We start from the raw sequence: 25,040 nt of genomic DNA, 5'->3' as shown, positions 1-25,040 counted from the left end.
CTATTTCATCAAGATCTCACAGCTTCCGATTAGAGAACCATGGAAGAAAGGTAAGAAGTAAGTGTTAGTGGTCTGAAATTGTAATTGAAAAAATGTTCCCTGTCACATTTTTTAGAGATACAACATGCCGACGAATGTACGGTAATCTCTGGAAGTATCATTGGCGTGGGATAGTCCTTTTCTTAACCCCGCTTATATAGCTCCCGCTTATTGTGCCAAACTATTATAGAGTAAGTATATCTTCTTGCGGTAGACTTTATCTTCAACTGTAGCTCTTTTGTTTTTATATCTTAGCCTTTCCGTGCCGTGTACATATTCGCCATTATGGCCACTTATTGGATGACAAATGCAGTTCCTACGTATATTACTGGTTTAATACCTTTTTTTACTGCGCCGCTTCTAGGGGTTTTGGTAGGTGGCATTAAAATCTCTGGTATGCATTCCTCTTCATATGATACTTCTTTTTCGTATCTTTCAGCATACAGGACAGACAACGAAAATGTACATGACCCCCACATTAACAATTTTTTTGGGAAGTGTTATGGTGGGTCTTGCTCTTGAACATAGTAAATTAAGTAATCGTGCTGCTATCGGCTTGATCTCGATGATTGGTTGCAGTTCAAAGCGGTAAGCTAAGAAAAGTTTCGGAGGAAAGCTTGCGTAGATAACTGAGCTCAAATGTCGCGGCCTCTTTCAGACTAAGCTGCGACTAAAGTTGTATAAGGAAACAGTCCCTCGCAGGTATAACGTCATTGTAGACTGGTGCTAGGGAATTAGCTGCAGCAAGTGAAATAGGTGGCATGGGTAAAAACATTATTCCATATAGCCAGACTGGCCACGAACCTACCAGAGATATGTCAATCGACGCTAGACGTATACTCTACAGTATTAAAAAAAATCAAAATAATTTCGGTGAGAGTAGCCTTCTTTCAGCCTACTGGCAGAACTAACAATGGAACACTGTCTGTTGGTGATACATGTAGGACAAAAGGGAGCCCCAAAACTGATTTTTGCAGAACAAAGCACTACCCTGAACAAAGCATCAATTCTTCAATCACTATTTCTTCAGTTGCTTAACAGACCTTGGCTCTGCAAAAAACTTTTTATGCTATGCTCAGCAAATATGACAATTCAGTCGCTTGGGTGTCTAAAGGAAAAGTATAAGACCAGAGTTCGAATTTTTCTTTACTGGACCTGTAGACGATACCTTCATCCCGAAGCAGTAATGCATACTTAATCGACGCTGTTTTTGTTTCTTAGGGTCCGCTGAAATCCTATCAGTTTTAGCCGCCGTACGATGACATCATTACTCTAAGAGAGCTGTTGTGAGAGATAATTGGAGGGAGTGAGAGCACCGCGAGTAGCTTGTTAATATCATGATCTTTACCACGAATTCCTTATGCGTAAATCGAACCACTTAGCAGTACGTGAATTCGACACAATGTATTTGTAGGACTAAATGAATTAAATAGAATTTTACGAAAATAGGAACTGGTGGTCTTGTGTGTCTCCAAATCTCAATCACCTACCCTGTTAATCGACAAAGAAATCATCTTCTCTTTATCTCCTTTCCGCAATTTGCGCATACTTGTACAATATGACCCAGTCATAACCATAGAGCCTTTGTAGGTCCACTTCGGACGCCAGCTTTTTTTAGAGTTAGAACTTTTGTATTCGGCTTCACGCTTCAAACTTAAGATAAAGTACCTACAGATGGCGAAACCGTGTATCTCAATAGCCTACCTCCAAAGGAAGGAGTAAACTAAAGGATCCCACCCGTTTTTCAACTCCAATTATCTCGTAATATGATCTCACGTGTGATCTCACTCGCACGTGCAAATTTCCTTCTTGCGAGGTTTTCCAGCTCAACGCGAAATTCAGGCTCTACATAAATTCTAAAATATACCATTTCCTATTTTATAGCCTCCTTTTAGGTCTCATCTTAGCCTCTGGAATCGCATCAATGTTTATACAAAATGCAGCCGTTACGTCATTCATGTTGCCCATAACAAAAGCAGTACTTGATGAGTTCGAAGCGGTAAGTTATAGGAGAAGTATACTCCGCGTTTCTTTAATTTATAAGTTCCCTTTAAGTTCATATTGAGGAATCATTGTAATCCTATTCAAATATTAAAAATATAATCATGTCACTTAGGGCGGGCTGAGAATGCGAGAGGATAAAAAGCCAGGACAAGAGGAAGAGTGAGCCACTAACTGTACTGATGTTTTTGTGTTCACGTTTAATAGTCCGTAATTTATCGTATTTAAGGGACAGAGAGGCATCACCAGTTGCTACGTGTTTCTATTTGGCTGTCTGCTATGCTGCAACGATTGGCGGCTGCGGTACAATGATTGGTAGTGCAACAAACCTGAGCTTCAAAGGTATTTATGAAACGTAAGTAAACTTCAATCAAACGAAAATTTTAAGCAATCCCCTGGAAAAGGTGTCTTGAGCTATGTTGTTCCTCTTCATTTAAACAATGTTTAGATAAGGAAAGGACGAATTCTTTGAACGCCGCTTGGTATAACACCATGGACGTAGGCAAGCAGAGTATAAAAATGTTGTTCCGAGCTTTCGAATTCAAGATTCTCTGTTCTCATGCTTACTAAATATGTATTCTTCCCTCCACATTTTAGGTTATATAAAAATGCAGCGCAACATATAACATTTCCAGCTTTCATGGCGTTAAATTTGCCATGGGTTATGATCGCACTATTTCTTCTCTACTTTACACTGTTAATTTCCCATCTTGGACTCTGTCGGCCGCAGAGTGAAACTGGCAGCGCTCTAGCAAACTTCTCTAAAAGCTCAGAAGAACTCGCTGCAGCACTTAAACAAAAATATGAGGATATGGGTTCTATGAATTTACAAGAAATTCAAATTACGATTTTATTTTCCCTTTTGATTATTTTACTGTTTTTTCAATCGCCTGGTATAATGAACGGTTGGGCGGATGCCTTACAAAAGGAACGGTGAGTAATAGATGTGCATATAAGTATTTGAGAAGGAAAAATTTCACCAGGTGCTTTAGAAGAGTCCTTTTTAGGTCAAAATACTGTAAGTGTAGGATTTAGGAGGACTGGTTGTCACATTATGAAGATTCAGCCAACGATTTTTATAACATCAATTTGACTTAAAACTTCTCAAACTTATTGGCTGAGGTTTATAGTTTCCCAGTTACTCATGATCTCTTTTATTTGTGTCAGCCCGAAGAGGGGCTAGTCTCTATTCAGTGAGCATTATACGCACGACTTTTGTAGTTTTTGTGCTGCGGTGAAAAAACTGATCCCGGAGATGCATTCAAAATAGACAGCTTTATGGTAAGCGAGTTGAGTGAGCTCAATCTAGGTGAACGCTTGTATACATCACGTGTCGGGGTTTTGCCTTGCAGCTGGTTTCCCCATATGTCGCAGCATGCTTCTATTCCGTATATGGCAGCCAAATTATAAATGTTACAAGTTTTAATCCCACAACTAACACATCACAAAATAACATACTACCTTACAGATTCAGAAGTCGTGCATGGGATACGCACTGAGAGCGAGCGGGTGCGCATTCGTCCATCCCTATATTTACAACGTTCCTATTTAACTACCCATAGATACAGTAGTAGGGGCGCAATATCCACCTTAGTTACCTCCGACAGACTATCGGGAGAACGAGCCGCCAGAAATTATTTTTGTCAGAACTGCCGACATCGAGAAAGAATATGACCACAGCGGGTTAGGGGGTCAGAATATACCCGCGGTAGGTATGCCTGTCGTAAGAGGCGACGAAAATACCGGATTCAAGGGGCTGTGCAACGCAACCTTTTTAGGTTGCCAGCGCAATATATAGCTTCTCCAAACCCAATTGTCAACCTCACCTATCCGTGGCGAATCCTGTTTCACTAACAGACGAGACTCTAGCCGACCCCAAGCTCCTCATGGAACTTGGGGGTGGGGAGGGGGATGGCCCGAAGGTTTAATGTGGCCATATAAATCGTTCTCGAGATGGTCGGACTAGCACCTTAATGGTGCTGTGTTACCGGAGCATACCGGATCAGTATCCGACAAAGGACCATCACATCGATAACACTCCCCAAAGCCTTCGTGGAGTAACCTTATCGCTACTACCACAACAACAGAAAGAATATGATGAATCTACTCTTTCTTGTCCTGCTCATGACAGCTTCTGCAGAGGTTACTACCAACAAGGGCGACGACACCAAATCTTCCTGTTATTGCACTCCTAAGAACTCTCAATGAAAACTAGCATAGATGAAGCCCATGGTTATAACTCTTTGATCTGCAATATAATTTTTTAATATATTCCCGGAAATCGCTCATTGTTTGTCGTACAGAGTTATGAGGCGCACTTATATTCACTTATCTCAAAATTGAAGCCAGAGGCTGCGAACTAGACTTTATACCTCTGCACAACTTCAGATTTGCTAAATTTTAACTAATGTCTTTAATGAAGCCGACTGTTAACAAATATCGCTATGCTGATTGGTGGCACTTTAAAACAGTCTTACCTTTCCTTCCATGGCATAGTCCCTTCGTTTGCAAGATCTTACGTTGTCTCAAGACTGTAATTTTCCTACCACTGTCTTAGTACTCATCCTATTCCTCCCTCAAGGGAACTTCACATTTTGTGTCCCATGTTATCAGGTTTGACACCGGTTAGTGCTTTCATTGCATTGATTCATGTGACGATCACTGATCTGCAGCCTGAAAACGTTATACATCCGGAGTTGATGGCTAATGCTGCACCTGATATTTGAGATTTGCACCACCAAAGTCAGGTACATTCGAGATCGTATACTCTTTATCTCTTCCAACTATCCTCCAAATATTAGGATCATAACATATTGTGACGAATATTCACATCACTAAGTGATGCAAGCATCCCTAATCCGATACTAAGCAGCCACTTGTATGTACGAAAACAAATCAATCATCATTTACACATGTACATACAAGGCAGCAGAGAGATACTCACCATCAGCCGAAGTAGTACTCACATATACACACGCATATAGCTATGCTATATATATATAGCTACAAATATACATGTACATATATGGCTACCAAGCATGAAGTTCGCGAAGTTACTAGACCTTAGGAGAAATGGGTGGACGAGGCAACAGAGAGTATAAAAGCAGCGAAAGCTGAGTAGTCAGTAAGCAGTTTGATTTAAACATGAAATTAGTTGTGAAGTAAGAGTTATCGTGAAGTACTCTGAAAGTAGTCTAATAAAGACCATTTTGCATTATTGAATATTGGAGTTATTTATGCAACAGTTTAGCGATTCGAACTTTTGCAGAAGGTGTAAAATAAGCGGAGTTTCCCTAAATTCGTTACAAAATTATTGCTATAATATTCTTCATATATTTAAGTAATTCTTTCCAGCTACATCATCGACGCAACTCCAGTTATAGCCATCACCTTAATGCTCTTTTATTTACCAGCACATTATGCTTTCTTCAAATATTGTTGCGGTCATGGTAAATTTGTCACTTCACTACAAACATGAAAATATTTCATAATTATTTCTATACCCCTAGGTCCTTTCACCAAAACTGTAGCCCCATTACTTCCATGGAAGTATGTCAATACAAATTTTCCTTGGGGTTTAATTCTTGTGCTTGGTAAGTTTTGATTATCTTAGAAGTAAGTTGGAGCTCATAAATGTAGTATTCTTGCCCGGTAGCTCGTAGAACTATGGCCCGTACCCGTACTCTTTCCTTGTTGCTCTATCACACACGAATTCGGTTTGGAGCAAAGAATGATCTATTTTTAGGTGGCGGCTACTCACTGGCGCTTGCTTTCGTTGACACTGAACTCTCACGTTATTTACAGGATAATGTTAAGGGCTTGTCTTCGATGCCATTACCAGTTCTACAAGTACTCTCGGTCCTTTTTGGAGCTCTTATATGAACTTGCTGTGCAAATGCGGCCGCTTCCAGTATTGTTGTTCCCTTGGTAAGCATACTGTCACGGATATTAGCATCACTAAATTATCCCATCACTAAGGCGATGCTAAGGCCATGCCAAACAGTATTTACGTTAATAATTAAATCAAGTATACACATATATAAGGCAGCCCAGAGAGATGTCACACACAGATGCATTTACTTATATGCCTATGTGCGCGCGGGAGACTGTAAACTACAAACATTCACATCAATAATTCAATCTTTATGTATCTACATAAACGAATAAATAATTGCGTCTACACATATGTACGTATACGAGCAGCGGAGCGGCAATGCACAAACACATGCATATATCTTATCTGAGTTGTCACAAGAGAGAGCAATAATTTGTGCACGTAGTTGTGGCTGGCGATTTTGTAGCCGAAGCAACTAGTAAGTTCTGGAAATCGAAGAGCCTAGAAGTATGCAGCGTAAACTATAAAAGCGGGGCAAGCAAGTAAGAAGTAATTCAGTTTGATTTGAGTTGTCAAGCAGTTGCGATTAAGACGATATCTAGCGAGCAATAGCAGTATTATTTTGAATAGTAGAGTTTCATTGAGCTATCAATCAGCGTAGTTATTAAGCAAGCTGTTCGTTGCAAAGTACAAGTGTTATTGTGAAGTACTTAATAAAGGCCATTTTTCCATCATTCAATATTGGAGTTATTTATTCAACAGTTTAGTGATTCGAACTTAGCAGAGGATTGCAAATAAGAGGATTTGCAAGTAAATTCGTTACAATTGGTGTCAGAAGAGGAATTGTTGAATAAATTCCAGAAGACAACAAGGATATGGCAAAGTTCAGTGAATTAAAAATCCAGCAACTGAAGAAGGAGTTGGAGAGCCGTGGATTGAATACAAGCGGCGTTAAACTCGAACTTCAGGCACGGCTACGAGAGGCAATGGAAGCAGAAGGAATTGATGTGGAAGAGTATGTCTTTCACCTTGATGGCGAGGAGACAACAAAAATTGAAGAGAAAAACGAAACATCGCAGACGGTTACCAGCACAGACTTGAACATGATTTTGGCTGCAATATCTGCTCAAACATCGACAGTGGCTTCTCAACTGGAATCGCAAAAGACAGATATAACATCTCAACTGTCATCTCAACTATACGTATATGTCATCACAAATGGAATCACAAGAAACGCGTATTTCAGAAATGTCGACACAGATTACATCGAAGATTGAAGCACAAGAAACGCATATTTCAGAAATGTCGTCGCAAATGTCATCTCAACTGGAAGAACAGAAGACATATATGGCATCGCAACTGGGAGAACAGAAGACATATATGATATCTCAGTTGGCTCAGCAGTTGAAAGCGCAAGAGGATCGCATATCATCGCAGTTGGAGGGTTTTAGTGAACGACAAGATAAAATGGAAGCTGAGATGGATGCTTTGAAAGATCGGATTCAGCAGTTACAATTAAATCGTCCAGCAGTTTCAGCGAGTAATCCAAAGGTAAAAACACCATCCTTTGACGGTTCTGTTCCTTTCCAGGTCTTTAAGTTACAGTTTGAGAAGACCGCAGCAGTGAACAACTGGAATGTGGAAGATAAAGTTGCCGCACACTTCGTAGCATTGAAAGGACCAGCTGCCGAAATCTTACAGACTATTCCAGAGTACGAACGGAACAGTTATGACTCATTGATGGCTGCTGTAGAACGGCGATACGGAAGCGAACACAGGAAACAGATATTTCAAATAGAATTGCAAAACCGCTACCAAAAAGCAAATGAGACATTGCAGGAGTTTGCTTCAGATATTGAAAGATTGGCTCATCTTGCAAATGCGGACGCACCCGTGGAATACACTGAAAGGGTAAAAATCCAGAGCTTCATAAATGGCATACGGGACGTGGAAACGAAGCGAGCTACATACGCAAGCCCAAAGCTGACATTTGCTGAAACGGTATCACATGCATTGACTCAGGAAACGGCCTCACTATTGAGTAAACCAGCATACAAAGCTTATCGTGTAGAAGTGGAAAGACCAGATTGGGTAGACACTATTTTGGAAGCACTGAAGGGATCACAACAGAAAAATGCCGGAGTTATTAAATGTTTCAAGTGCGGCAACCCAGGTCATATTGCACGACATTGCAGCAATGGTCCCAATAGCTCCAACAATGTGGGTGGTCGTAAACGCAGAGCAGAAGGTGATGAGCAAATATCCAAGACCACTCAATCGTTAAACTAAATCGAGTCAGCCGCAAGGGGCGACAGCTGGCTCCCGCAATTGAATGCCCCATAATCTCTATCTCGCAGATTGGAAGAAGATCGAGCAATCTTACTGTTGGAGGACATGTGGACGGAAAGGAACGGTTACTGACTGTAGATACGGGTGCATCTCATTCCATCATTCGAGCGGATTTAGTCAACAAAAAGATAAGACCATTGCTTGGAGCAAGATTACGTACAGCCACGGGAGAGGACACCCAGGTAATTGGAGAAGTAGAATGTGAAGTCGCAATTGGGAACGTCACGGTAGTACACAATTTTATAGTGGCAGGTATTGTTGATGAAATCATAATTGGAGTGGACTTCTTAATCAACCAAGGCATCAGGATCGATATGCAAAGCAAGACGATGCGATATAAGAACATGGATGTGCCACTTAATTTCGGCTACGAGAGAGGCTACAGCAGTAAACGAGTGCTGGTTGAAGAGAGTCAGCAAATACCACCAAAATCAGAAGCAGTCATCTGGGCTAAGATTGATGGAGATTGTGGGACAAACAAATTGTGGGTTGTCGAAGCAGCAAACAAATCAGCACTGAACATACTTGTAGGAAAAACCCTGGCTATGACAAAACAAGATGGACGTATTCCGGTAAGAGTACTCAATGAGTTCAATTCACCACTCAAACTGACTAAAGGAGATATTTTGGGAAGATGCCAAGAGGCTGAAGTAGTTATTAACTGTGAACAGCTCCAGGAACACGTTTCAGCTAGTAATACTAATCTTTCAAATGACATCACGGCATGGACGCAGGGGCTAGAGGAAGCATATCAGAGTAAGGCAAAACAACTGCTCCTAAAGTACGCGAACATATTTGACCAGGATGGTTCTAAACCAGGCCGCACCAACGTTGTGAAACATCAAATTGACACTGGAGATGCGAGGCCGATCCGTCAAGCTCCACGTAGTGTTCCACTGGCGAAGCGGCAAGTTGTGAGTCAAATTATACAAGAAATGAGCGACAGCGGCGTCATCGAACAATCAGCTAGTCCCTGGAGCTCACCGGTAGTATTTGTAAAGAAGAAGGATGGAGAAATGAGGTTTTGCGTGGACTACCGGAAGTTGAATAACGTTACGAAAAAGGATAGCTACCCATTACCAAGAATTGACGACACTCTGGACTCGCTATCTGGTACGAAATGGTTTTCCACACTGGACTTGAAAAGCGGCTACTGGCAAGTTGAGGTGAAGGAGAAAGATAAAGAGAAAACAGCCTTCAGTGTCGGTGATGGTCTTTGGCAATTTACAGTGATCCCTTTTGGACTTTGTAATGCACCAGCTACTTTTGAGAGACTCATGGACCAGGTACTGAAAGGACTACATTGGAAAACATGCTTGGTGTACCTGGATGACATCATCGTATTGGGCAAGAGTTTTGATGAACATCTTAAGAACTTGGAGGAAGTTTTCCAGAGAATAGCTGGCGCTGGTCTGAAGTTAAGTCCCAAAAAGTGTACGCTGTTTAAAAAGGAAGTAAATTATTTGGGCCACAAGGTAACGACAAAAGGTGTCTGTACAGCGAATGAAAAGATAGAGGCAGTAAAGGATTGGCCAAGACCACATAATCTGCATGAATTGAGAACTTTCCTTGGGCTGTGCACATATTACCGCCGATTTGTACAAAATTTTTCCAGCGTAGCCCATAGCCTCCATGAGCTTACAAGAAAAAATAAAGCTTTTGAATGGAAGAAGGAGCAAGAAGTGGCTTTCCAAACATTGAAGGAGCGTTTGTGCACTGCCCCAATGTTAGCATATCCGATTCCAGGAGCAACATTTATTCTAGATACAGATGCGAGTGGATATGCTATAGGAGGCGTTTTATCACAACTGGTCGATGGACAGGAGAAGGTAGTTGCATATTACAGCCGTTCGATTGGAAAACCAGAGAGGAACTACTGCGTTACGCGGAGAGAGCTGTTGGCATTGGTAGAGTGCGTTAAACATTTTCACAAATACCTCTACGGCCAGCGATTCTGTGTCAGGACAGATCACGCAGCTTTAAAATGGCTACTGCAGTGCCGTAATCCGGAAGGACAATTGGCACGGTGGATCGAGCGACTACAAAGCTATGACTTTTCCATTGAGCATCGAAAAGGTAGTACCCATGGAAATGCCGATGCAATGTCACGAAGACCATGTAGTTTGGAATGCAAGCACTGTTCAAAAGCCGAGGCTAAAGAAGACATTATAAAGGGTCCGGCTAATGACTATAACATGTACAGATGAATGGGACAAGGAACAGCTAAGAAAGTGCCAGCTAGAAGATGCAGATCTGTCACGTGTTATGCAAGGGCTCGAACGAAATGAAAGACCAAACAGAGAAGAGATGTCAGCAGAGAGTCCCATGGCGAAGTCATATTGGGCACAGTGGAACAGTTTAGAATTGATATCCGGTTGCCTTCATCGAGTATGGGAGAGTGAGGATGGTAAATACAAGAATAAACTGATAGTTGTTCCCAGAAAGAGGATTCCTGATGTGCTCAGCGAGCTGCATAATGGTCCAAGCGGAGGTCATCTTGGAATCACGAAGACGCTCGAGAAGATTAAACAGAGATTCTATTGGGTTGGTTGCCGTCAGTCGGTCACTGAGTGGATTGCGAACTGCGAGGTTTGCAGCAGAGCGAAAGGGCCCAGAACACGAAGTCATGGCCAGATGAAGCAATATAACTCAGGTGCGCCATTTGAAAGGATCGCTATGGATGTCGCCGGTCCATTTCCTACTAGCAACGGCGGAAACAAATATGTACTGGTAGTTATGGATTATTTCAGCAAATGGCCAGAGGTATACCCAATCCCAAATCAAGAAGCGGAAACGGTAGCAGAAGTGTTTATAAACAATTGGGTTCCAAGGTATGGTGTACCAATGGAGTTACATTCTGACCAAGGCAGGAATTTCGAATCAGCTGTATTCCCGGAAATATGTAAGTCATTGGGCATTCGAAAAACACGGACAACTGCATTGCATCCTCAATCCGATGGTATGGTAGAACGATTCAATAGAACATTGGAGGAGCACTTAAGGAAAGTAGTGGACAAGTACCATAAAGAATGGGATACCCGCATACCATTATTCTTGATGGCTTACCGATCAGCAGTGCATGAGACAACGGGCCAAACCCCTGCAAAAGTAATTTTTGGCAATGACCTTAGACTGCCAGCTGATTTGAAGTTGGGGATAGATGCCAATGCGGAGAGAAATGTCAGGAAATCCACTAGTGATTTGGAAGAAGAAATGAGAGAAATACATGATCTGATAAGGCAATGAACAAAGATTATGAGTGACAAGATGAAAGCCAGATATGATAAAGCAATTAATTCAGAAGGTTTTCAGGAAGGAGATTTGGTGCTGTTATACAACCCACGACGTAAAAAAGGTTTGTCCCCGAAATTGCAGTGTAATTGGGAAGGCCCATACAAAGTTGTAAAACGGATCAACGATGTAGTGTACCGCATACAAACTATCGGTAAACCACGAACCAAAATGAAGGTGGTCCATTTGGAAAGGCTAGCAACGTTTAGATCGAGAGATTTGTCTGATCGGGACGATCAGACTTAGGTGGAGGGCAGTGTCACGGATATTAGCATCACTAAATTATCCCATCACTAAGGCGATGCTAAGGCCATGCCAAACAGTATTTACGTTAATAATTAAATCAAGTATACACATATATAAGGCAGCCCAGAGAGATGTCACACACAGATGCATTTACTTATATGCCTATGTGCGCGCGGGAGACTGTAAACTACAAACATTCACATCAATAATTCAATCTTTATGTATCTACATAAACGAATAAATAATTGCGTCTACACATATGTACGTATACGAGCAGCGGAGCGGCAATGCACAAACACATGCATATATCTTATCTGAGTTGTCACAAGAGAGAGCAATAATTTTTGCACGTAGTTGTGGCTGGCGATTTTGTAGCCGAAACAACTAGTAAGTTCTGGAAATCGAAGAGCCTAGAAGTATGCAGCGTAAACTATAAAAGCGGGGCAAGCAAGTAAGAAGTAATTCAGTTTGATTTGAGTTGTCAAGCAGTTGCGATTAAGACGATATCTAGCGAGCAATAGCAGTATTATTTTGAATAGTAGAGTTTCATTGAGCTATCAATCAGCGTAGTTATTAAGCAAGCTGTTCGTTGCAAAGTACAAGTGTTATTGTGAAGTACTTAATAAAGGCCATTTTTCCATCATTCAATATTGGAGTTATTTATTCAACAGTTTAGTGATTCGAACTTAGCAGAGGATTGCAAATAAGAGGATTTGCAAGTAAATTCGTTACAATACGAACATTATATTTAAAACACATTACTTCCTTATTCCTTTTCAGGCACGTAATGTTAAGACACACCCATTGAATTTGATTTTCCCAGCTGGCTTAGGGTGTAGTGTTGCTTTTCTGCTACCGATAAGCACACCTGGAAACGATATAGTGGCTAAGCATGCTAATATTAGCGCAAAGAAAATGGTGAGATTCTGTCTTCTAATAAATAAAGAGTACTCGGATGGTGTTATTTTATAACACAGGTCCTGGTTTTTGATAGGTTTTTTCAATTTGGCTATTGAACAAATCTCTGGCAACACTATGGACTCATTCAGTCTATGTGAGATCCTAACGGACCAGCCAGTTGAACCTTAGATAAGGGTAATCAAAAATCAGCTGGTATTTTTCGTCAAAATCTTTTGTGAAAAAGATTAGAAGATATAAGTTATTTGAGCTGAACCTTTCGAGTGTGATTGAAAATAAAACTCTTTGTCGCTCTTTTTTCCAGGCTCTTGCTGGCATTGCACCAACAATTATATCAATATTGCTTATCTCTGTAAGTTGTATCATTTTGATTCCTGTTCTATATCCTGATATGAAAAAATTTCCAAAATGGGCTTTAGCCGAAGCCAGGAAAAAATAAGGGGCAACTGTAAAATATGCAGACCATATCTTTTTTTTACAGTTCACGAATTTATCTTTTTTTATAATAATGTTTTTTAATAAAAAGTTATGACTATAATAATAGACGTTCAAGCTAAGTTTACATGTAGCTCAACTTATCCCGAAAACATTTTTCAAATCATTTTCTTAAAGTTGTCATAAGAGTTTTAGCTAGAAGCGAAGTTGTATAGAGTGTATGTTCCTTTGTTCGCTCAAGAATGTCCGCATGTACCCAACGACAGCCTATAATCATGAAAAAGGACTCAAACTGGGAAAGCTTCGGACACCTGGTACAGAACAAAAGAACATACAGCAGATACCATTATGCATGTGAGACAGATACATAATTCTCAACGAAATTTTAGGTATGCGAGAACAGTTTATCCGATTTAATCATGTTGTCACTACTGACTGTCAAATGACAATCAAATGATTATCACGGTTGTTTTGTTATTTTTTAAATTCCGCCACTTTCAACCGACGAAAACCATATAAAAAATAAGTTTAAAAAATGAAAAAGAGAGCATTTCAAAGCTCCATGCTAAAAGAAAAAAATCAAAAATAATATTAAAAAATACCAAAAGCTGTCGGAATGTATTGGGGCGCACTCAAAAAATTGATACGCGAAAAATAATAGTGGTTAGTGGTGATTCATTTTTAAATGTTTCCGCATGAGGAAAGCGATCTTCTGTTGTTTTGTTATTTTCTGAATTTAAATTCAACATTCTGAACTTGAATTCTTATAAAACTATTTATTTTAAACAAATAAGAAACACGTATGCTTTTATCACGTACAAAATTAAAAACGTAATGAAATAAAGTAAATAAAAAGCAAAAAGCATTGTTTCATTTTTGGTGGAATATAACAATGGTCATTTATGATAGTATAACAGTCAAACCTGATATCTACAGTAAACTATCATTTATGACACTTTTTGATAGTTAGAGTGTCAGCACTGATCCAGGAAAAGGAATGAGAGTGAGCAGTACGGCTATACACTTAATCAGTAGGCCATGTTGGTGTATAAGAAGGAGACAAAAACTCACACGTACACAGTTGTTTACATCACATTTGCGCAAGTCCCTTTAAGTTTGTGATAGAAAGTTTGTATAAGGCGCTGATCGTTAGGTTGACATTGCTGACAATCAGATGATAGTCATATGATAGTCAGTATTCTTGTAGGGAAGGTAACGGCTTTCATGAGCTGACAAACTTAACGCAGACATGGATATGCGATTTGCTGAAGTATTCTTAACGGCACACAAAGTTGGAATCAGGGCAACCGTAATTTACGGCATTGCGGCTGGCAAAACGAAAGAACATCTGACATGCTTTGTTGGAATGCCGAAAACTCTACATATAACGAGGTTATCTTCATGTTCGTACTTAAGATGTAATCGGTAATTATGAACAAATTTTAGAGATGCCGATTCTTTTTCCTAGACAAAGTAACACCTCTAGGCTGTCATCTGAAATTGGAAGCACGAAATAATAGAGAAATTCGAAAATTTGACAGCTAATAATTTTTCTGCTAGCGATGGGACATATGTAAACGCAAAGATTAACTATTTCGAATTTATTGTAGATTAGCTGTTTTTTTTACATCTATAGACTTTTATACTGTTTTCACACAGACGGCTTATTGAATAATAAAGGCAGTTTTCTACATTAAGACGCTTATTGAGCTCAATCTTCCCTACAAAATTCGAATCTATTATTATTTCATTAGTAGCTAATCGAATGCCTAATGAAGTCAAAAGTACAATGCAAGGCCCATATTATGAGCATTATTCGATCTTCGATCCTCGCTGGCTATCGAACATCGAATTTGAAATTGGTATTATGACAACTCACCTCTGTCGAAATTTTCGTTGTGTATCTAATTTTCAAGCGAATAGAAATTTGTTGTCGACGCTGTATCGAATAGAAAAAGAATTGTTAAAAATGTAAGTTTTTTGTATTTATGTTCTACTTTTTTACTACCTAGTAGTAATTTTAAACTATTTGAATAAATTTGATATAGGTCCATGGGCGTGAGTACAAAACAGCAGCTTGAAAGACTGGTTTCAATTATGGAACAAAATCCCCAAATAGCAAAGGAACTTGCACATTATAGAAATGCAACTTTGCTTGATGCAGCTCAGCCTCCTCGTAATTCAATTTTATCTATCTTTCACAAATAAAATTTTCCAAGACATGCACCCCTGATAGTACCACAGACACAGTTTGCTGGGCAATTCCGAGTGCATTTTCGTTTCCAATGCTCAGTTGGTAGGATCCCTGAGCACGAAATCGGAGAACTGTTGCCAAAATTAAAAAATAATAGGAATAGACTTGGCTCTTGTGCATTGCTGCAGCAGTTCATCTGTGTTCATCTGTACGGGACAACAAGCCCATGAACGCTTCTTTGGACAGTCTGAAATTTTGAATAAATCTATAAACAAAACCTATAATTTCAACAATTTAACAACTTATTTAGAAAGCTACACTTACGTTGTGGAATTCATTTCCAAAGGATTTGAAGCACCTCACCCGTCTTCTACTTCTGGCTAGCTCCAGTAAGCTTTCCTCTTCAGCTGACGAATTATCAAACCACAATTCCGTTGTAGTCATACTTTTATTTTTAATATTTGCATTTAATAACTAGTTCTGCTTTTGTTTATTTATTTTATTTTATTTGACAGAGTATTGGAAATGTGCTATTGTGAACTTTTGAATTTATCGAAATTCACAATAACGCTTGCCTTCATCGAACGCGCGTCATAATACCGAATGAAAATTCGTTCGATCGGCTCTTTCGACCACAGTCGAAGATCGAATTTGTCTCATAATAGGGGCCCAACTCTGTTGGCAGCTTTCCGCTTCCGTTTCCGCTTCTTAGTTTTCAAAGCAAATGTCATTGTCTGCATGGCGGAACGATACAAGGTGGCCGCATCGAACAGCTGATTATAACCTTTTTTATTTGATTTGATACATCAACTACCGGCGCAGTACGATTTTGACGTTTGTCCATCGAATTTACAAGTACATGGAATTTTTTTTGTTTGTAGGTATGTTACCATGCTCCCACCTTGTATCGTTCCGCCATGATTGTCTGTCTCATCCTTCATACTAATCGAGCAGTTACTTCTGTGTGAAAGCAAAAAACTTACGATTTCATTAGCAGGTGAAATGAGATCATTAAGTTTCTGTGTGAAAACAGTATTACGCTTAATGTTTATATGGACTGCTAAGCATTAAATACATCTCTGAAATAGTGCTACTAAATTTCAATACGCATTGTACTCAGATATAACTGAAATATATGTCTATGTTTCACCTCTACACTAGCTGTGTTTTTTTTTTTTACATCTATAGACGTTTACGCCTAGACTTTATATGTAACTGAAATATCTGTCTATGTTTCACCCCTACACTAATTCTATGTATCACCTCTTAAAATGGTGCGTGTCCATAATTCATCGCAACTGATTCAGCTATATGTTATACACAGACATACAACAGAGGGTTGTGTCTCCGCTTTTCGGTACACCCTGTGCTGTAGCTAGTTGTTTAATCACTGCCGCTAGATGGGTCTCCTATGCATTATCTAAGCGAGGATAAGCGTTTTTTTTACGCGCAAACGTAAACGTATACGCGTGTAAAAAACATGGCTATTAATGCAAACGTGGTCTTAGTTAAAAATACCACGATATGGTTAAACCAAGGAGACATGGTTATGCCAAAGAGGATAGATATAATAAGAGCCGTCACTCGTTATTTTTTAGGCATTTACTCGATCTAAACTGTGAGGTAGTCGCTACTTTTTTTTCAGACGAGATGTTTATAAATGGCTTTTATACATTTGCATGGGGTATTTGTGTTGATTTTTCCGACTGCATTTAATTTATTTAATTCTCTTTCCAAAAATCACGTTTGCATAAAGTGCCAACGCCGCATGGATAAATGGGAGGCAATTCAAAAATGTCCCTCAGAAAACAATCGGCATACATTTTTTGATGTCCAGCGAGTTACTCGCTCAAAATAACGAGTGACGGCTCTTGTTATACTATCCTCTATGGTTATGCCCTTAACTTTTCAGAAAATATTGGCGCTAAACCGCCTAGCCGATTTTGGCATAAACCGACACCAATTTTGAGCGCCAAGTGAGATGAAATTTTGAAACACAATACATTTTCCAACTCACCTGAAACGTGCAGAAATTTAAACATAAATACTGTTTGCGTCATCAGCTGAAACGACTTTTTCTTAATCTTCATAGGAGAAACGACAGGAAACGATTTGCATAATTTGGGTGCGATTCTTCTTTACTTTGAAACACAATAAAATTTGCAACTGAGCTGAAAAATTTTAAATTTATATGCAATAATTTTGAATTTAAATAGAACATATTTAGATATTTACACCATTCGCTGAAGTTCACTTCACACACTCATAATAGACATCTGCAAAGCTCTCTTTATATTGAAACACATTAAATTTCGAAACTCAAACCTGAAAAATTAAAAAAATTTAGTATATCCATTGAAGTATAGAAAAAAACTTTCAAACACATTTTCTGTTACAGCATTAAAAAACAGGTTTAGTTTAAATTTATAGATCAGTTTATTTTGAGAATACATAAAATTCAAAAACAAAAAACATTATAACGAAACTTTTCCTTTGCAGCAGCATTGGGGTTTGGACTTTGTAGCTATGTGCTTTTTTTGTCTGCAAAATAATCAAATTAAGGAAACAAATAAGATTATGCATAAGAGATTTAGCATTTTTTTTTAAGAAGACAATTATTTTTGAATTAAAAGGAAGTTTGTGGAAGTAACCCATAGAACAGAGTTGAGTACGGAAATTGTTTCATGAAACGTTTATAATATTAGCACCAGCTAGAAAAAATATTTTCGACATGTAGAGAAATGCTCATGAAGTGAATAGAACGACTGTTGTGTGGCTTATGAAGTGAAACTTACGTAGAAGGTATAAAAGAAATGCCTGTATTGTTTTAAGTTTGTAATCACAAGCAAATAGAAGTAGCAATTTATTTTCTTTGTTTTTTTTGTTGATCTATTATGTTGCATATCGCTGACTGAGTGCAGGAAAGTTGGCCAATTTGTTCAAAGCATGCTATACCAAAGAATATAACGTGGTTCCCATGGAAGACTAGTTCAGACGGTTCATGTTCGCGTGGAAAACTAGTTTGTTATTTGCGTGGAGAACTAGTACAACTCGTTGTTCGCATGGAAAACTAGCACGTTTCAGTTGTACGTCAAACTATGCTAGTCTTTCACGCGAACAACGAACTGTGCTAGTTTCTCTTGCGAATATGAACCACCAGTCTTTCTTGGAACCAGCAATATAACTCATAAAGTATTATCAATTTAAAACGTATAAAGCGCTTTTGAAACAAATTCTGAGTTGGAGCGTTTTTGAGTCAGCAGCCGAGTTGGAATGAACTTCCACTCAGCCTGCAATATGTGTGTTTTACATAACAATTAAATTGAATAATTTTCCAACTTAAAAAGTACACAATGACATGCCGATTATAAATGAAATTTGATGTTAATCATTACATAATTCGAATACAGTTTGATTTGTTACTTTTAATATTATTTCTTATTTATAAAAATATATATTTGTATATATTGCTTATAGCCTAAAATTAAGATATTATGATACTTGCTCACATGTCTATAAATAAAAGGGCTATGCGTGCAAATGGAATCAGAGTGTGATGGAGAGAGACATGCAATATGAAAAATGAGAAAAAAGTGCTTGGTATTTTCGTAACAAATGGCAATGCGCGTTGAGTTTCACTATCGTGCACTTTGAAAACTTAACCACCGATTTCACCACACACATACAATTTTTCTTGCAACTTAAATAATTTTTTTTTTGTTAATAACTATATTGCATTTTATTATAAACGATAACTTCAACTTACTACTACTTGTTATGCGGGTTGTAACGGGATATTTGTTGTGCACAATTGTTTTTATTTGCTTATTAAAAGTAGTTGGGTATGAAGAGGGATTGGTAAAACTCCAATATACCGATGACACAATCTTTGAGTATACATTGCACGGAAAGGAAAAGGTGGGAGGCACGATTTTCGTCTATGATTAAAAAATTAAATAAAGGAATTATTAATACAAAGTGTGTGCAAACATCTAATTGAACCAATTGATGAAGGAATAGTAAATTAGATACTTTTGTTAAGGAGGCAAAATGGAAGATGGTCAAATCTTGGCTGTGGTTGAAGAACGCTTTATTCGAAAATATGCTGTCGCAGCTAATGATTTAAACCCGATTTATTTTTAAAATATGATTCAAAGTTGCGCTACCTCAGCCAGCGATATATTAAATTACACAGGCCGACAAAATTTAACCAACATTCAGACCCAGAAAACAGATTATATATTTCCGAAGGTTTATGATGTGCTGAATCCAAATCTGACCTCAGAATTGCTCTATCAGCTCTGGTTTTCGAGATATCCTAAAACGCCGGTTTTGCCCATATTTGAGGTTATGTAGACTTGCAGATGTTTCCTTTCACAAAAATTAAAGGATGGTATCTTTAAATACAAGTCTTCTTCTTTCAAATGGCGTTGAGTTTGCACAAATATATATTTTTTTTCGTTGATATCGCATTTTGAAATTTTCATGTTTCTTTAGGAAATACGTGGGGGTTGGTGTATTAGAATTTAAGTTGGTTAGCCCACTTGTGGTGTGAGATATCTAGATAAATAAGACTTATTTTAAGAAAAATATACGAGTAAACGCTGTCCCCAGGGTTAAGAGGGATAGCCTGCTTGCGGCATGATAGGGGTGGTTTCTAGGGGTCAGGGCTGTGTGTGACTCGGTACCCGAGGGTTAGATAGTGTAGAGGTGTGGTGAGTTAGCAGACTGTTACGGTCTGCTGTTATAGTCTACGGTTACAGTTGGGAGCGTGTTCGCGCGAACACACCTAGTGACTGGCGATGGGGCGAAAGTTGCGATACAAAAGTATCGAAAACAAGAAAAAAACAGACCGGCGATCACTAGCGAAAATTGCCATGAGTTTCCGGCATGACAAAGCAAGAAGAAGTCTGAAAAATTGAGAAACCACAACGTGCGAAAATTGCCATGAGTTTCCGGCATGACAAAGCAAGAAGAAGTCTGAAAAATTGAGAAACCACAACGAGCGAAAATTGCCATGAGTTTCCGGCATGACAAAGCAAGAAGAAGTCTGAAAAATTTGAGAAACCACAACTAGCGAAAATTGCCATGAGTTTCCGGCATGACAAAGCAAGAAGTCTGAAAAATTGAGAAACCACAACGAGCGAAAATTGCCATGAGTTTCCGGCAGTTGTGATTTGCTTGAGCCTAATTTTTGGCGGCCCGGCGATTATACAAAGGATCGTGTAACATCTATTGGCACAACTTCAACAAGGGGCCACCGAAAGATTAGGTGCGTCGGTGGCCATGGATTTTGAGGGTGGGCATAGCACCGGGCGTCGCAACACCACCCGCGGCGCCTCTCTATATATGCGGCCCTTTTCCCTTTCTTTTACTTTTCAGCTTTTTTTTTTGTTCTTTTGAATTTCAGCTTTAGTAACCGGCCGTGTCCGGTTCGGTAATTTTTTTTGCGTTTGATTTTTTTTTGAAGTTTAAATTTTTTGAATGTTAACGGTTTGTCACATCCGGTTCGGCCGGATGTTGTTTTATTTTGAATTATAAGCGTTTTGAGTCGTCTCTGCGCTTCTGTCAGTTTATTTTAAATTTGACAGCTGCTAGTTTGATAGGCATGATAGGAACTTTTTTCTGTTTATGGCGCAGGAACAGTAAGGTTGGCAAGGACCCGCCCCAGCCGACAATGACTAGCCACTGTGCACCAACACATCATGCCGACCGCCTTCCTTACTGCTTCCACTATGGATGCGATTCCATAACAAGACTTAAGGTATGAGACAAAATTTTAAGAAAAATAAGACTCAATCAAGAAAATTAGTAATCGAATATATCATGTCTATGTTATCTTAATCGATTTTCAGGTGTAGAAAAATTTAGAAACATGAAAATTTCAAAATGCGGTATCTCAGCGAAAAAAATGATATTTGAGAAAACTCAACGCCATTTCAAAGCAGAAGACTTGTATTTAAAGATATCCTTTAATTTTGGTGAAAGAAAACATCTGCAAGGCTACATAACCTCAAATATGGGCAAAAAGGGTGTTTTTTGCACTCTTAGGTTAGGATATCTCGAAAACCAGAGCTGATAGAGCAATTTTGAAGCCAGATTTCGATTCATCGCAACAAAATACTTCGAAAACATATAGTCCGGTTTCTGGATCTGAAATGCTGTCGGCCTATGTTATCATTGAGATAGGAAATTTACGTAGTGATATCTGCGATTATGCATTTTTGCAGCAAATTCTAGAACAGCCGATATTTATGAGCTGTTTGCGCATCAGCTTCCGAGCTAGTGCGTTCTTCCACTCAGCACTTAAAGTGTAATGCATATCTAGTAGTTACATACTACAATTCATTTCTTATGTTTACATGTGGTAGGTATGTTTCTATTTTATATCTAAGTACGGCTTACTTACAATTATCTTAATACAAGTACTTCTTATAATTATGATTATTATTTTTTATTATAATTATAACTTAATGAAATACATCTGCAATTATACATTTCGCATTTGTTTTTAGAATCATGATGAGCTATAGCAAATAGCTAACTACCTACGTATGTAATATAGGCAATGTACATATGTATTAAAATTATTAAAAAATTAATGTAACTAAAGAATGTACAACATAAAATTGTAATTATGTATGTATTAAATTATAATCAATTAAATAATTCAGTTCTAATTCAGTTCAGTTCAATTCTACTAAGACATTTTTTAAAACCGCTTTATCTCAGCTGAAATTTTATTTAAAATTCTGAAAAAGGGCTTTTTTAAAAACATATTCCGATTTAGCGCATTTGCGAATCGGTAATCTTGTAGATATTGATCTGCTCTAGATTCAAATTTGATACAGCTAAATTTTCAAATATAGAAACTTCACAAATTTTCGAAACTCTTAGTCACGCCTTCTTTTAAAGGCCAAGCAAATTATTGAATTAAAAAAATTTTCGCCAGCGTCAGTTATAGTATTTTTGTTTAATTAATTTAATAAAGGATTACAACTGAGTGATTGAGGCTCAGTCTTGAAACCATGAAAAAAGCGAATCAGAAGTATTTAAGCCGTGCATCTGTTTTGGATTTTTAATACCTCTGAGCTGTTGAAAGTTTAATTTTAACAAGCAAATCATAATCGAAATTATGTTATAACGTTTTTTAAAAGCATTTCATATATAAAGCCATAACATGTAAAAACCTTGAACTCGAAAATTCAAACTTGAATGAGTAAATTCATTTACGAATAGAGTTATAGAAGTTTTCAACTCGAATTCATAACGTAGTAGTGTTGGATTCAGTTACTATACGTATAAAAACTGGATATTAAACAAAAACATTTGCATTCAAGAACATTAACTTTCGAAAAGAATTATAGAGTAGTGCAACTCTGCGCGCAAGTCTGTATTCGAACATATTGCTCTTGAGTAAGTGTCGAAGTAAGTTTTACGTTTTTCAAAACTACTTGGAATAGAGATTTTTAAATGCAAAAACTTGAAAAAGCGGTTGCTGAGAATTATCGTCTTCGAAAAGACAGGTAAGACAAGGTCCCCCAGCGGGTTAGGGGCTCAGAATATACCCGCGGTAGGTATGCCTGTCGTGAGAGGCGACTAAAATACCAGATTCAAGGGGCTGTGTAGCGCAATATATAGCTTCTCCAAACCCAATTGTCAACCCCACCTATCCGCGGCGAATCCTGTTTCACTAACCTCCTCATGGAACTTGGGGGTGGGGAGGGAGAGATTGACCTGCAGGTTTAATGTGGCCACATAAATCGTTCCCGCGATGGTCGGGCTAGCACCTTAGTGGTGCTGTGGTACCGGAGCGTACCGGATCTGTATCCGGCAAAGGACTCACATCGATAACACTCCCCAAAGCCTTCGGGGAGCAACCTTATCGCTACAACACCAACAAGGTTTACTCAGCGTTTCGTATAATAACGATGTGCGCGCTTTTAAGTTTTCTTATTAAGCTCAGAGCTCATTATAACCAGAACCGCCACGGGCTGTCTTCTTATGTCCCCAGAACACCATCTACATAATGAAGCGAGAATACTCCCCATCAGGGAGAGAAATGAGATGCTAACCAAGCAGTTCCTGTTGAATACCCAGAAACCTGGGCATCCCGACAGACATCTGATTGATGAGCCAACACCGCCTAGGGGCTTAAGGAGTCATCTCCGCAAGCATTATGAGGAAATATGGCACCTGGGAACTCAGCCGTATGAAGCAAAAAAACACAAGCAGGCCCTCAGTGAACTCCACAAACAGGCGTCGGACCTTTATGCCAGGAATTGCCCGGTGAATTCAGTACTCAAAGAACAATACACAAAACTTGGGAAGAGGAACGTATACTCCCCAGGGAAACGCGAGTAACTCTAGCTCAACTTCGGTCTGGATACTGTAACAGGCTAAACTCTTACCAGAGAACTGCAAAAATCACAATTTTCTTGATTTAATCAAACACTAAAACTTGCATTCACATTCAATCATGCGAATAAACTCATATTGAATAAACTCATAATTGAATAAACTCGTAATTGAATAAACTCAGCATCTGTCTTTACAAGACATGCTAATAGAATGATTGCGATCGAATGACCGAACAGGTTTTGCGTACTATTGTATTGATCAAACGAAGGCAAGCGGATAATAAAATCAAAGCACGAGAATTAGTATCGTTTAGTTCGGCAAACAAACAGAATCGTAAGCAGAAGAATCATGCAAATATTCAGATGCATGGAGTTCTCATGTTTGCCTTTTCATTCCGATGAATGTAATCGCGGTTGAGGCAAACGAGCAAACGCCTGAATTGATTATATTGACGCATGCAATAAGTTGGTTGATTTTAAATCAATGTCGATTATGTTCGTTTAAGCAAGTTGGATCATTGAACACGATCATGTTGCCGAATGTAATCGAACGTTGTTGTGTTCGATTTTTGCAGTTCATTGACTCTTACCTATCCAGAATCAACACCGACATACAAAATGTATGCCCCGCTTGCAATGTAATGTGGAACAAACGCCTCTAACACCCCTCTCATTATGGTCCACCCCTGTTGAAGTTTCCTTGGACTACCGTTAGAGGACATTGGTGACAATTCGTGATCGGTCGCACCTATTAGGTGGGGAGAAGCACTGCTACAACAACAACAACAACCAATTACAAAACTTTGCTTTAGGCACAGTTTTATAATTCGATTCGCTACTTCAGTTCATTCGAATCCTTAATTCTTTTCCAATTCGCATGCTGTACAACTTTCGTAGCTCGGTACATTTGGCTGCTTTTACTATTCGAAAATGGAGTTTGGAACACGAAAATGAGCTATGAAATAGAGAAAAATTGGCTTTCACTCAGCAGTTCGTATCGAAAATACATTCTAATTCTTTTATAGCACCAGTAGTACGAAAACTAATGATTCACTACAACAACAGAATAGCGCAACTGCTCATGAGTATATATATTTTCTAACAGAAAGAGTCCCCGATAAAACTCTCTTACAAACATACATAATTACACTTATTAATGCTAAAAGACATAAATATTAGATACCATTATTTCTTATATAATTAGTATATGAGTATGATTTATATTTCTTATATTTATTTCCTAAATTAATATATATGTAACTTTATCTACGACATATAGTATTTAGAATATATTTTTAAGCAGCTCCACTCTTTGAAATTAGCAAAAGTGTGCATATTATACTTTATTATAATTGTGTATACGTATTTCTAT

At 38.5% G+C, this 25,040-nt stretch overlaps 1 protein-coding gene and 1 pseudogene across 3 annotated transcripts in view; one reads left to right on the top strand and one right to left on the bottom strand.

The window, feature by feature from the left end:
- Window positions 1–25,040, bottom strand: part of wnd (wallenda) — a 100,541-nt gene that overhangs the window by 67,838 nt on the left and 7,663 nt on the right. The window contains exons 1-2 of one of the 3 annotated variants that reach the window (XM_067788061.1): window positions 17,544–17,627; window positions 17,326–17,479 (exon numbers count right to left, since the gene is read on the bottom strand). The exons of the other annotated variants lie outside the window; for them this stretch is intronic. Of the exons in view, the coding sequence (XP_067644162.1) occupies window positions 17,326–17,398 (73 nt within the window). The 5' untranslated portion in view covers window positions 17,399–17,479; window positions 17,544–17,627. Of the gene's footprint in view, window positions 1–17,325; window positions 17,480–17,543; window positions 17,628–25,040 lie in introns of those variants that run through there. 3 annotated transcript variants of the gene reach the window in all.
- Window positions 40–17,277, top strand: LOC137252699 (protein I'm not dead yet-like; annotated as a pseudogene).

The sequence above is a fragment of the Eurosta solidaginis genome, chromosome 5 (genome assembly GCF_040869045.1).
Source record: "Eurosta solidaginis isolate ZX-2024a chromosome 5, ASM4086904v1, whole genome shotgun sequence".
Taxonomy (NCBI): Eukaryota; Metazoa; Arthropoda; class Insecta; order Diptera; family Tephritidae; genus Eurosta; species Eurosta solidaginis.
The sequence above is the reverse complement of the archived record's forward strand: the minus strand, read 5'-3'. Positions and strand labels throughout refer to the sequence as shown.